Genomic DNA, 15,688 nt, shown 5'->3' with positions numbered 1-15,688 from the left:
CCCATTTATCTCTCAGACCCGACCCACAAGCCTTGTTCCTGATGGAGGGCTTATGCCCGAAATGTCGATTCTCCTGTTCCTCAGGTGCTGCCTGGCCTGCTGTGCTTTTCTAGCACTATACTCAAGACTCTGAGCTCCAGCATCTGCAGTCCTCACTTTCTTAGAGCTGAGATGCTGGCAAAGCAACTGGTAATATGATTCGACCATAGTGAATTGCCAGAGGGGAAGTGGTAGATGCAGATATAGTTACAACTTTTTAAAAAAATCATTTGGACAGGTACACGAGTCAGGAAGGTTAAGCATGATATGGGCCAAACAAACACACAGTCTAATGGGACTAGTTTAGGAAATTCAGTCAGCATGGACAAGTTGGACCAAAGGGTCTGCTTCCATGGTGTATGACTCCATGGCTCTGTTACTGGAGATGCAAGGCAATCAGATTGAGGTGGCAAAGGAGAATTTCTTCCTTTAATGCAGTTAGTGAGTTAGTCATATTTTTAAAATTCTTAGAAGGCTATGTGGTCATTCTTCAGTAAATTAGGTTTTTACGCTTTTAATACAAAGTAACATTGTGCATTTGTTTTGTGGATATCCATTAACACTTAGAACGGTAATAACAAATGTGTTTCCTCCCAGCTGTTTCTCTTGTGAAACTTGTACAATCTAAATAAAAAATCTGCTTCCCATGGGTCTATTACAGGAGCTGCAGACAGAGATCATTGCTAAACTGGCTTAGAATTCATGATGTTTGTTTGTTTTAGCTCTGTGATTCTTTCATTCAGTCATTAAGTGGTAGTCATGCTTGATCTCCAAACATCTTCATCTACACAGGCCGACCAGAGTCAGAGTCATTAGCCATTTGGGTTTCTCACTCGTTTATTAAGAGAGGTTTCACCCCATCACATTATGCCTCTAAACAAAGAAACGGTGACAGTCCTACTAATGCCACTAGAAAGTGAACATTCTTTTCAACCAATACAATCATCCATAACCCCATAAACTGTAGAAGCAAAAGTAAACCATTCAGCATTGGGTTGGCTCTGCATTGAATGAGAACAAGGCTGATCTAGTAATCCCCAATTCCACTTGCTTGCATTTTCCCCATAATCCTAGATTCCCTTACTGAATAAAAAAACTAGAATAAAAACTAGCCTTTAAGTAGATGATGACCCAGCTTCAAGAGACCTCTGATAGTAAAGAATTCCAAGATCTGTCCGAAAAAAATTCTTCCTAGTCTCCGTCTTAAATGAGTAACCCCTTATTCTGAGATTGTCTCTCTGGTTCTTGACACTCCCATAAGGAGAAATAATATCTCAACACATACCTAATCATGTTCCCAAAGCATATTCTATGTTTCAGCTATTAGTTTAGCAACTCTCAGTTAAATAGTCTTCTCTTAACCTCCAAATGATTCAAAATATCAAAGATAACCAAACCACAATTTTCAACACCCCAGGTATTGCTCCCAAGTTGCTAACAGCACTGCCTGTAAGATTAATATTTTAATTCCTGGAAATTCCAGGTTAGTTCAAGAGAATTAATAAACTCATTCAGCACTCTTCTGCCCCGACAGCAGCTGTGATTATTTACAAAGTGTCTAGACCATTGCTTAGCTGATGCTTTAGATAGGTCTGCATTTGGAGTTAGGAGCATTTGAAGCCAAAAAATTCTTTGTTTAGCTGGATAACTCACTTCCATGATTTAAATCCACAAGATAATTGTTGTAGAAAAGTATTCATACAAGTCCCTTGACAGTCCACAGAAGTTTTCCTAAGTAGTTGACATCTTTACGTCATATTATTCTGCATTAAGAGATAGCAGTTATATTGCTGTGCACAGGTACGTAGCAGAATGCCACATTCAGCAACCAGGTGTCATGAAACAATTCATCAGTCCACAGAACACGATGAGAACTGTGAAATACAGTCATTGAGAGTTCCAGAATTATGTCTAAAAGCACGATTATTTCAAACTTCTGGGAATCATAAGACATAAATGGTGACCACCACCGACTGAAAGTTAAATCCACATGGATTGTGTGCTGAATTAAAATTGAATAAAAGCTACCAAGATTAATGGCAAAGCAATAAAGGAAAGTGGAGTGAACCATGTATAAACCAAAATGGCACTCTTAGAGCATCTTGTACAAAGAAAAGGTCATGAAGAATGTCAATCTCTGTTGCAGCCTCATGAAGACAGCCTGGCCAATCAGAATCAACGGCCTAGTCTGAGAATCAAGATTGACCAGTAATTGTTCTTGCTGTATCTCCATGTTAATGATAGACCAGTTAATCAGCACCATCTTTGCATACTTATTAAATGGTATCCCTTTGTTCGAATCTGTTTCAGGTGTTCTAGCTCAGATGAGGCCAAGATGAAAAGCTCATAGTAACAGACTATTAGTCAAAATTCTGTCACCAGAAAGATGAAAGATTTGAGAGTTACAGCATTTATGTCAGTAGTACAAAGCTGTTTGCTGAAATAGAGATCTCTGAAAGAGTAATGTTTGACATTGGAACACAGTTCACCTCAAAAAGAGTTCAAGAAATTGGTTGAACAAAAAGGGTTCAACATCACTACCGCAGCACCATGTAATCCTCGCAACAGGATTTTATAGAAATACATGTTAGATGGTCAAGAAGATGTTCATGAAATGCTGAGATGCAGGAAGTACAAAACCTTGCCTTATTATCACTTTGAATCATACCGCTTGAGGCTGATATGAAATTGCCTGCAGAGCTATTCAATGGTAAAAAGTACAAGACAAGCTAGATACTTGCTCCTGATCATTTGGAGGATGCAATGCAACAAGTTGTTAATGCACAGGTAGCAGAAAGACTGGTAAAATATCAGGAGGAATAGACTATATTCTACTTACACCTGAACTGGAAAAGCAGAAAAGGTCATCAACACCACTAACAAGCAAGCCACTAAAACCAATATCAAACTCATACATAACTCATGCATTTTGGGTGGCACAGTGGTTAGCAATGCTGCCTCACAGGGCCAGAGACATGGGTTCAATTCTTGACTCAGGCGACTGACTGTGTGGAGTTTGCACGTTCTCCCTGTGTCTGCGTGGGTTTCCTCCGGATGCTCCGGTTTCCTCCCGCAGTCCAAAGATGTGCAGGTTAGGTGAATTGGCCATGCTAAATTGCCCATAGTGTTAGGTGAAGGAGTAAAGATAGGGGTATGGGTGGGTTGTGCTTCGGCAGGTCAGTGTGGTCTTGTTGGGCCGAAGGGCCTGTTTCCACACTAAGTAATCTAATCTAATCCCTTAGAATATCAGGCACAATAGCAAAAGATATTGTGCCAAGTCATCACTGAGAATGATGAATGACATATGCACAAAATAGAGATACATCCGGTCAATTCAGTGGTACTATAAATATTTTTGAGTGAAGAAGACAATTTACAAAGCACTCAAGTTGTTTAAGCTTAGTTGTAAAAGTCAGTTATTAATGTTTAACTTGCTTCATATTTTGTCTAATGATTTGAAGTTATATTATGTAGAGGCATTACATTTTTGAGAGGCTTGTTATACTTCTCCCTGATTTGCAAAAAAGTGAAGAGCTACATTATGAGGTGCACATATGCAGAAAACGTGTATCAAAGGAAAAAAAACAATTTGTCAAAGATTTTCATTTTCACTCATTAGGACGTTTCACACAAATATCAAATGCAAAGGGAAACAATATATTTACATTGCATGATGTGCAAGTGGATTCAGAGATGATTATGCTTAACAAATGTAACAATAGCAACGTAATATCATCACACCAAGTACATGCCATGAATCAACAGATTTGCTTGAAAGCAAACTAAGAAAATGCTTGATGGACCACACCAACTCTCCGAAGAGTAACAAGCTGTTTGATGAGATAAACAACAGGGTTCATCCTCACAGGTCACAACATTCACCTGTGTATGAGATGCCTAACATTGACATCTGTTTACACACTTCTCTTATCTATGACCTGTTCTGCACAGCAAGAATTGGCTAAATGGTTAGATGATTTAGTACAAGGTTTGAGTAAATTCTCCACATACACACTGAAATGTACACCTAAGCAAATGGTATCGTCACTGGATTCCCCCTAGACCCAGCTCTTGTAAACATTTTTGTTGGTTGCTATGAGAAACGGGTCATTGACAGCTAATTTTTATTCATTCCTCAGAAACCAAACACAGCCTGGGTGACTGCCTTGCAGTGCACTTCTGATCCATATGCAAGCACGACTCGGACTTTCCCATAGTCAGGTCATTTTAAACACAGCATCTTGCTTGCATGCCCACATATCTGTCCTTAACATGCTGCAAAGCTCCAGCAAATCACAGCGCAAACTGAAAGAACAACATCTCCGCTTCAGAACAGGCACTCTACCAAAGTCTGGGCTCAATATAGAGTTTAATGCCTTCAGATTATGAACCCTTCCCACTCTCTCCCTTTCTTTTAGCTTTATTACATTTTCTGTCACCGTGTCCCCTCTCAGTGGGACTGTGTTCTTTTCAGTCTGGCAGTTGGACACACCATTGTTCTGCTATTCTTACATTTTAATTAGTTAAGCTGCACTATCAACACGCTTTCTACCTCCCACAATATTCTACCTCCCTTCCCACTATTGCACAAATGCTGTCCCCTCCATACTTCACATCAGCTCTGATAAAGAGTCATCCTGATCTGAAACGTCAGCTTTTTCTCTCTCCATGGATACTGCCTAATCTGCTGTAATTGCCAGCATTTTTTTATTTTCAGTACAAATTCCAGCATCTGCAGTAATTTGCTCCTACCTTTGTAGGAAAGATGGTGCCGGGAATGACGACATTGAATAAATCATGTATTCATGACAACAAAATCTTACCATCATGCTATTATTATTACAGTATGCATCATATGTCCTTTCTCTTCCTTATTTTCTCATCAATATCCTTAGTCATCCAGGATACTCTAGCTTTGAAAAGCTTTTTCCCCTACAGGGAAGGGAATCAGGTGCCCTTACCGGATCTGGTCTGTGTAACTCCAGACCCACAGAAATGTGACAGACACATGACTGGTCTCTGGAAGTTAGGGATGGACAACAAATGCTGAACTAGCCAGTGATGCCCACATCTTGTGAGTGAATTAAAAACAAAATATTTATGGAGGGAATGCGGTGTCATTGGCTACTGCATTATAGTTAGGTGCAAAGTGCCATGTCAGTTCTCAATGTATGGTGAAACCTGCTAAATACATTCAAAGAATGCTCCAGCATTTTGTGTCAAAAGATGCAATTATTTTGAAATTCTGAGAACTACAAAATAACACATTTTATATAAGTACAAGCTTTTTGTTTGTCTCACATTAACAGTGGTCTGTGCAGTCAGTGATCCACAAGGGCGTTTGTTATGTTCCTGTTGCCATAGGCACTATATTACTAATGCAAACTAAAGGTCATCTGTAAAGAAAAAAAGCCACTCAAAACGCACCAAATATTTTGTTCCTCTCAGCAAATCCCCAGCTAGTATTGTGTTCTCAATTTCTGATTTAGAAATTTTAGTTTTGTGAGTCTGCATTAGCCCTTTGTGGAGTTAAATAAATTCCATTTAGGCACCAAACATTGATTCATAATGTTTGCCAAAGTTCTTTGCCTCTCGGCATGGATTGGGGAAGACAACTGGAACCAATTAATTGAGGTGGATTCACAGTCCAGACACCAACAGCTTTTAAAGTACATTGAAAGGCAACTGGACTCAAGGTTAGTTGGCTGAACTTGCAGTCTGGTGCACAGATCATTGCAGTGAGCATGTGCTAATGCACAGAATAGGTGAAAAAAAACAGGAAAACAGGAGACTAAATTTAAATCAACCTTTAAGAAAAATGTATCCATTCGCAATTAAATCCCAGAAATTCCAATTGCATCAGGATACTCATGGACACAATGTATTCTGAGCAGGGAGGGATTTCAGTATTCATGATCAAGACTTAATATTTTGAGTGATTGTGCTGACAGAACTTTTAAAGTTTTATTTGCTACACTGGGTGTGCAGCAGAGAACCAACTCAGAAAAATACTACTCTAATTTACTTATTGGATAGGATAGTATTTGTATGAGTGACCACTACACAGTACTTGTGGAGAAATAATTCTATCTTCACAATAAGAAGACACTCCATCATACTGTCTGCCATCTACAAGATCAGCTGCAACAGACAAATTGGGAACATTACCACTCCAAGTTCCCCTCCAAATCTCAGACGTTCCTGACTTGGAATGAAATCAGTGATTCCTTTGCAATCACTGGGTCAAAGTTTTGAAACTCTCTTGTCACAGCCATGTGGTGAGTGTTTCTATATCGTCTGGACTGGTCCACAAAGTGGCTCAACACGATCTCTTCAAGGAGGATTACAATCAGCAACAAATTGCCAACCTTGTCACAGATACTTGCATCGAAAGAATGAACAAAAAGTAAAATTACTATTATGCTAACGGAATAACTTGAGAACAGATCTAGCAATTCAAACAGAATTGGGCAGTCAGGAGCTGCTGTATCAGCAGCAGAATTAAATTTGACATCATGGTCCAGCAGATCTCTCACTCCACCATGACCATCAGGTCTGGCCTCGATGTCTACTTCAGTAAGGAGTGCAGGGAAAGATCTAAAAATGAAATACAACCTGGTGAAGCTACAGAACAGGATTACATGCATGCTATAAAACTGAATCAGCATGCTGTAGACAAAGTTAAGCTATCACACAACAACTTATCACATTAATTTTGACACATACAATCATTAAAGGTGGTGGACAATTGAATACCAGGAAGTGCTATGATAGTGTCCATCTGCAATGATAATGGAGCCCAGCTGCTGACTGCAACAGGCTGAAGCCTTTCAGCCAGGATTGCAGAGTAGATGACGCATTGTGGCTGCCACCTGAAGTCCTCCTGCATAAAAAAGGCAGTCAAATTGATTGCCTTCATGTCATAGAATGAATAACTGAAGGCACCAGATACAGTAAAAGCTTGGGACCCCGCCAAAATCCTGGCTGCAGTGCAGATAACCCGAGTTCCAGAACGAGCTGTGTCGTCGCCAGCCAAGTTGTTCTACATCATAGGCATCTCCTTGATGAATTCAAATTGTTTAGGTTTGTCCAGTCTGGCTATTTACCAACTCTTGATCTGTTGCAATCATCAGCAAATTGATGGAAAATATCATCGTCAGTGCTATAAAATGGTACTTACACATCAGTAACTATTCACCAGTTTAGGTTCCACCAAACCCACTCTGATCCAATTCCATTAATACTTTGGTCCAAATGTAAACAAAAAAAAAGCTGACTTCAAAAGATCATGTGAGAGTGGTTGCCCTTGACATGAAGGAGACAGTTGTTCAAGTTTGCAGTTAAGAAATCAAAACAAACTGAGGAAAATAGAAATCAGCAGAAAATTTCCCATCGCTGAGAGACTATTGTCTGTGCTGGAGACCAATCATCCCAGCCTCAGGACATTGTTATGAAGAGCTTCTGCAGCAATGTGACACAATTATCTTCAGTTGTTAATGATCTTGCCTTCATAACAAGGTCTAAGGTAAGGTTAGACTCAGTCCTTAAGATTTAACCAGGTGTGACACCAAAGAGTTTGAACAAAATTGAAGTCAATGTGAAAAAGAGGAAAAAACTTATTATCAGTTCAAGTCAAACCCTGCGCAAAAGCAAGATTGCGTTGCTGAATGGGAGAGCAATCATATCAGGTTGGGGCATCATCACAGAAATTCCTTAAGGTAGTGTCCTAGACCAAATCATTTCCAGCTGCTTCATCAACACTTTCCCCCCCAACCTCAGGTAATGGGAATATTCACTGACAAATTCACAAAGTCCAGGACTATTTTCAGCTCTCAGATACTGAAGCAGTCTGTGTCTCATGCCCGAAGATCTGGATAACATTCAAGCTTGGGCTGATAAATGGTAAGTAATATTCACACCACAAAAATGACCAGCAAGGACCTTGTCCAACAAGAGGTAATCTAGTCATCTCTCTTTGACATCCAGTAATATTACTACAGCTGAAGCCCACACCATCAACATCCTCAGGGTTAACATTCACCAGAATATCAACCACAACGATTTTAGAAATACTGTAGCAACAACAGCAGGGCAGAAATTGGGAACTCTGTAATAAATAATTCATTTCCTGACTATCTAAAAATTGCCTTCCATCTGCAAGACAAGTCAGAATTCTGATGGAATACTCTCCCCTGCCTGAATAATTACATTTCCAACAACACTCAAGAAATTCAACACCAATTAGAAATGTTCAATAAGTTATGAATTTGATTTGCCAGGAACATTCACTTTATAAATAACAAATCAAATGCCTTCTGCACATTCACATAAGCCAAATGCCTATCAAGTAAATTTAAGCATGACTTCAAATTTACATGCTCAAGTTAGGACAGTTTGTCATAAATTGTGATGTGTGGGGTTTTTCAATTGGATCAGTCCTGTATATCAGTATTTCTGCTACAAACTCTACTGAACATTACTCTAGCAAAAACCAGTTTCCAATACATACTTAAACAGGATCCAGATCTTTAATTGTCCAGGGTGCCCAGTATTTTCAAATAGAAAAGCTCCTTTGTTCTGAATTGACACCCATAGACAAACAGATTAATACTCCAGCAATTAGCTTTTTAAATCAAACAGCAATAGCATTTTTCTGATGACTGAAATGAAGAAAAAAATTCATCTAAAGCTGTTTTTCAAAAGACACAACCAGACATTCCTGATGAAGGACTCTTGCCTGAAACGTCGATTCTCCTGCTCCTCGGATGTTGCCTGACCTGTTGTGCTTTTCCAGCACCTCACTCACGACAAAGAAAATAGGCCATCATCAGAACAGAGAGCAAGTGCTTTGTAGATTTTACAGAAGAATTGTAAAAGCTTTGCACAGCTATCAATGGTGGGCAAAAAGATGGTGTGCAAAGAAAAAGAATTGGTGTAATGGAGAATGTAAGAAAAGGTTGTAGAACTGGAGGTAAGGTTTCAGAGTTAGACAGAGCCATTGCAATCAAAGGATTTAAATTTGAGGATGATAATTTTAAAGCTTTGATGTTGGGACACAAGAGGCCTGTTTACATCAGTGAGCCTTGGCTGATGGACAGACCTTGGGGTGGGTAAGAAAAAACATTACAACTTCGTATGAGCTCAGTTTACAGAGGTGGAGGGCATAAGGCCTGCTAGAGGTGATAAAAAAGTAGTGTTTCAGAGGATTAGGAGAAGCAGAATCAAGTTGTATTACAAAGGTAGAAATATTTTTTAAAGCTTGTATTTATGTAGCACTTTCACAGTTATCAGATATCACAATGAAGAACTTCTTGAAGTGTTTTCACTGTTGCGATGTGGGAATCATGAAAGCTAACTGATGCTCATCAAATTCCCACAAATAGCAATGTGACAATGTTATCTAATCTGATATTTGTGATGGGTCCTCTTGCTTGCTGTGCCTGCAGGGATAGAAATGATGACTGAAGGAACAGCAAGGGTTGGACAGAGAGAGCCTGGACTGGGGAAGGAAGCGAGAGCGAGGCAGCTCAGAGCATAATATAGAAAGAGGATGCTGGGCAATAAGCAGCATTACTCACGTTCACATTTACAACTTATTTATACACCATTTCCCCAAATTTAAAAAAGTGAAATCTGTATTTTTCACTTCAAAACCATCCTCCTGGGCCTTACTTTACCTTTATAAGTTACTGTTGGAATAACAACCACTAAACAAAAAAGGCATTAAATCTTTCTAATCTTTCCTCCTCTTCCATATTTTGTGGATAAGCATTAACTACAGGAATAGAGTTATACAGTATCAAAAAAAAAGGACCTTTGCTCCATTATGTCCATGCTGGTCATCAAGTATCTATTTATTCTCGTCTCATTTCCCAATACTTTGGCTATAACCTTATGTGCTAGGCACCAAGTGATCATCTAAACACTTAAGTGTTGTGATGGTTTCTGCCTATACCACCCTTTCAGGCAGTGAGTACCAGATAGCTCTGGGTGAAAAATCTCTCTCTGAAGTCCTCTCTGAACCTCTTACCCTTGACTTTAAATCTATGCCCCTCTGATTATTGACTCCTACAAAGGAGTCTATTTACCCTGCCCACACCCCTCAATTTGCACACCTCCAGCAGGACTCCCTCAGCCTTCTCCACGCCAAGACAAAAAAACCCCCAGCCTATTTAACATCTCTTTCCAGCTGAAATGCTGCAGCCAACGCAACATCCAGGCAAACTTTGGGTACTCTGGAAAACAACTATTGAGGAAGTTATGTTCCCTTTAACGCTTCCTGCTTTAAAATTGTCTGTTTTTGTACAAAACACTTCTGGCTCTTATATACATTAAAATGCTTTTTTAAAAACAAAATGGAAATGTGTAGTAAAAGTCATGTGTCTAAGTAACTCACAAGAGCATGACCTTCCAGATGATGATTGAATGCGTAGGGGTTAGGTGAGATGGTGCAGGGACTGATGGAGCAGTGGTGGGTTGCAACTTTCCCTGTAAAATATTCGTCCACTATGTGGACCTACAAGGTTCATGCATACCAGTGGCTTCCAGAAGCAGAAGCCAATGCACCAGCATTTCAACCAACCTGTGTGAAACTTCCAGCCATGCAGTTTAGAGGGAACGCTGAGGGGAAAGGCATGTGAATGAATTAAGATTAAATTGTTCTTGGATTTGTGGCTGCCGAATACCAAATACCTCATTTCTTCATTAGCCTTTAATGGCGGCATCCAGTTTAAAGAACATTTTGACCAAGGAGCCCCTATAGCCAAAATGTAATCCCAAAAACTTGAAAAGAACCTTACAACACAAACATTCTGACACATGTAACCGCATGCAGCATTGTCCCAGACACTTTGTAACTTTGACTGGGCCACATTGTGCCATGGTACCAGGGAATGATAATGCTGGAACAGTATCTGAAAAAGGAAACCATTTCCAAGTCAGCTCACACTGTATAACATGGTTTTTATATTGTTGTCAAATAGTTTATTAGAGAATTTGGCAATGAACAGTTTTAGGGAATGGGGTTAAAAAAGGAGATGGAAAGTATGCTGGATGAGAGAAACCAATTTGATGATATCAGAGACAAGGTGAGACAGGAAGTTTCAGCATTAGGCTTGTAGATGGTATACCATGTTTGCACATGCAGCAGTATCGAAGGGAATGAATTGCTAAATACTAAAGGAATAAAGGGATAGTCGTATTGTCACCTTCCAACTGATGACAGCAGACTAAGGCCAGTAATCGACCAGATTTAATTTATCCTGCTTTTCATGGACAGCACATACCTGGGCAACCTTTTACATTGTTGCATAGATGACAATGTTGTAGCAATTCTACAGCACTTTGGGTGGGGATTCTGAAGCATGAATGCAGCCAGAATGTTGTTGGAGTCCACTTTATTGCACACAGCATGTTCACTTGTTTCTTGATATCTCAACGTTCATTTAAATGGACTGAAGAAAGATAGCTGATGACGAGCAACTCATCTTCAAAAACGCAGAACCTCTGATTAAAGATACTTGTAAAGCAACTAGATATGGCTCAATGACAGAGATTCGATTGGATACAATAGCTATGGGTTCGGTTTGTTACCCAAAACATGTTACTTCAGCTGCAAGTATCGACTTTTTAATGAATTTGTTCATAGAATTTGGATATTGTTCATTGGGTCAGCATTTATTGCCCATCCTTAATTGGTCAGAAGGTAGTTAAGAGCCAATCATATTACTGGTTCAGCAGCTCAACACAATTACAAAGAGCTTCTGCCAGAACTCAACACATATAGAAATTACACCTGAAAGGTCAAACACATTTCTTCCCTTTATACGTCTTAGTAAAATATATCAAGAATTAAAAATTTCTTAATCTCTACATCTCTCAGATTATGAAAGCCACAAGAATCACTCACTGCAGCTTTTATCTGAGGCAAAGCACATGTGCACTTTGGAAGCACCAAAAGACTTCTAGGGTACATATTAATTAAGACAAATAGAATCTTATGAGGAGGTGGTCTTTTAACTGAGAGGAGCAGACTAAGAAGTCACATATTTCTTAACTACCCCATTCTGTTCCAGATATTTAGCTGTAAATACAATACAAAGATTCCAATAAAGCCACTAGCAGAATAACACATTGATTCAGTTTTAAAATTCTCACCAATAATCAGAACTTCAAGTAAATTTAAAGACTTAAAGCCATGAGAACTTTCTGGGAAACAAGAACGGCTGAAAATATTTAAGTAATTAAAACAGATCCTTCATTTCTACTAGATAAAAGCAAATTACTGCGGATGCTGGAATCTGAAACCAAAAGAGAAAATGCTGACCCTTTGACAAAGGGTCAGTTAGATTCGAAATGTCAGCTCTTTTCTCTCCTTACAGATGCTGCCAGACCTGCTGAGATTTTCCAGCATTTTCTCTTCTGGGTCCTTTATTTCTACATCAGATTTAAGTTGAAAATATTCACATTGCATCAAATTTCCACAAATATTTGCACTGAACTCGACACTGTACAGCATTCGACAAAACAGATCTCAGTAAAGATTGCTTCCTTACCTCAGAAAAGTGACCTGCTATTCCAGCCTGGCAGGAGCCATGTTCCTCACCATATTTTTTCTTGTACTCTGCAGAAAAAGCATCCACAATTTATGAGAGAGAATCTTTACCAGAAATCGGAGTCAATACTTTTCAGAATATCTTATTTTAGTACATGTCATGCAGCTCTTAAAGGAAATGTCCACGTTAACTGTTGCAAACATGTTTGGGTGAATTTTATTAGAACGTTGGCAGCAAGCTGGAAGATGGTATGGCTGGCTCAATAGTGCAGGGAGGCAAAGGGTGAGAGGACCATCATTTTCCAGCCACCATATGCCAAGTCAGGTGAAAGGTGGCAGGGGACTGGCCAGCTCAAAGCCTAATGAACCATTTAAGATGCCAATTAAAGACCTCTTCCTGCCCTACTGGCATGTTAGGGGGGTCTGGAAAATAAACTGTAATGTTGATACTCCAGCCTAACCTTACTCTGTGAGCAATTTAAATAGTCAAAGAAGAATAAAAATTGAGTTATATTTTGCAGTAGACAATGGGTCTCAGAGAGTGATAGTTTGTTGCTCAATTCAATCTTATTTTTGTCTCTTATTTTTGTTTGCAGTGATCTTACTGGATGGTTCCATGATGCCACAACCCTCATTCAGTAAACAGGAATCTAGACAGGAAGCACAATCCAGGCTGTTCAGATATGGAGAGCATCTCACTCTTAAAGAGTGAAAATTCGTATTGGACAAACAGCACAGGAGAGTACAATCCATGTTGTCTTATGGCATTGTGTTTTTACTTGATACCTATAACAAAGATATCCTTGCAAATAATGGGAAGAAAATTATATATCCCATCAGCAAGGACTACATTATTTGAAAAATGGCTTCCCTACCATTAATATTTTATCAAAGAGGCCAGTCAGTGAGAATGGTAAGCTACCACTAACACCAACCCCTCCCACCGCCCACCTCTCCCACAGGAAAATATAGCGGGCAAGGTTCTTTTTAAAGGAGAGAGACCTACTGAGTCACCTTCATGTATCATCCACAAAAATCCAGCCCAAAATGTACATTTAAGGACCATGCCTATTCTTGCATCCCACAAATATCTGTGTCTAGCAACAATGCACCACTTTCTGAAATCATTCCAGATGCTCCTGAAAAGGCACTACTCCAATGTTAGCAACTAAAGCATCCAACGCAATGGTATTTGGAAAGGCTGGACTGTAGCGGGCCTGGATATCATCAATGTCTTTAAACTTGTAGAAAGCATTGCATTGATGAGAGTCCCAGCACCACCTTGCACCTTCTTGAGAAACAGATTTAAGAGCTAAGTGGTGGTTGTTAACGGAGGCAAAGATTTCACTAACTCCTTTACCATGCCTAGAAATTATTTTATGACCTGCAAAAATGTGGAAAATAGTTTAACAGCCTTCTTTCTGTCTAAATCTATTATTCCATCCTTGTCAATTCCGTATCCCAAGAAGCAAATATATACCTTTGAAAATTCATACTTTTTAATTGAGGATAAACCTTTTAGCTTGCAGGTATCTTAACAAATGTGTTAACTCACTGATCTTATTCTTCAACTTCTCCCCATGTATCAATATTTCATCCACATGGTGACATCATCTAAACCTTGCAAAATATTAGGCATCATTCTTTGATAAAAACCTCTGGGGCTGAAATATTCCGCATGGGAATCTATTGAAGCAAAACCTCCCAGGTAGTAAGTAGTCTCGACTTCAGAGCTCATAGTACCTGTCAAAACCCATTAATTGCATCAATTTTAGTGATAACTTGACTTTTAGACAACTTGGATAAATTCTCTTCAATGCTGGACATGGGATGGATTCCCTCACTACCACCTTGTTAAGGTGCATGAGATCAATGGAAAATTCAGATGGATTGTATGTAATTATCCAACTAGGTGCAGTTCAGTTTGATCTAAAATTAATCCTTTCAGCATCATTATTCTCTACAACAGTCTTTGAGAGAACCTTGTCAGGCTAGTTGAATGAGTGAGAATGCTGAAAGAGGTTAACTGATACATTTCAAAAGGTGAGGCACTATAAAATAAAAGATAATTCTAAAGGGTGTATATAAATCATTGAAGGGGAAAGTACAGGTTGATAAAATGATTACAGAAGTAAATCATGGGCTTTAAATAGAGGCATAAAGTACAAAAGTGAACAAATAACACAGCTTTAGAAAGTACTGCTACAGTCTCAACTAGTGTAACTAATTCTGAGCACTCCACTTTAGAAAGATGGTAAAGTTTTTACAGAAATGTGTGCTAAAGATCTTCAAGAAAGATTCCAGGGATGAATGATTTCAATTCTATAAATATATTGGAAACATTGAGGCTTCTCCTTAGAAAAGAGAAATAAATACAAATAGATTGAGTAGATACATTCAAACTCATGAGGCATCCAGACCGAGTAAATAGGGAGAAACTGTTCTCTCTGATAGTATGTTTGAGGACCAGACAACAGATTGGAAGTGTTTAGCAAAAGAACTGAAGGTGAAATACAGGAAAAATATTTCCTGCAGCAAGCAGTTAATATCTGGATTGCATATCCTGAAAGGGTGTTGGAGAGCAAATTCAATTATGACTTTCACAAGGGATTTGGATAAACATCTAAAGGGAAACAATTGTAAAGAAAGAGTGGAGACAGTGGGCTTCACAAAATTGTTCTTGCAGAAGTGGACTTGTATCCAGCTGTGTTGCAGCCATTCTATAATTCTTAGATACTAAATACCAATATTAAAGGCTATTTTCTTTGTGACATTAATGGTGACAAAAATCAGCTGACTTAGTATGCTGCACATAATCATTGAGCTCACTCATTAATCCATTCACCTGCAGTTAAGGCAGCATAAACCTCAATGGAACATGGCAAGTGTGTAGTTGAAGCAGAATCTGAATGGGGCATACAGCATATCTATTTCCTGCACATTTCACACTGCTGTGTGTAGTGCAGTGTGTGTCAATGTTCCCATTTCTCTTTGTCTGTCAAGAAACCTGATCAACTAATCTGTCTGGAATGGAGTGAGCCTATTGTGACGGAGATAATTCTGCACTTTTGTCTGAAAAACAATTACACTGGCCAA

At 39.0% G+C, this 15,688-nt stretch overlaps 1 protein-coding gene across 1 annotated transcript in view; it reads right to left on the bottom strand.

Moving 5' to 3' along the window:
• itga9 (integrin, alpha 9) overlaps window positions 1-15,688 on the bottom strand; it is a 388,873-nt gene that overhangs the window by 322,161 nt on the left and 51,024 nt on the right. Inside the window, exon 5 of the mRNA XM_060822924.1 lies at window positions 12,594-12,661. Coding sequence (XP_060678907.1) covers window positions 12,594-12,661 — 68 coding nt within the window. The remainder of the gene's footprint in view (window positions 1-12,593; window positions 12,662-15,688) is intronic.

The sequence above is a fragment of the Hemiscyllium ocellatum genome, chromosome 4 (assembly GCF_020745735.1).
Source record: "Hemiscyllium ocellatum isolate sHemOce1 chromosome 4, sHemOce1.pat.X.cur, whole genome shotgun sequence".
Lineage (NCBI taxonomy): Eukaryota > Metazoa > Chordata > Chondrichthyes > Orectolobiformes > Hemiscylliidae > Hemiscyllium > Hemiscyllium ocellatum.
This window is presented reverse-complemented; position numbering and strand designations above follow the sequence as displayed.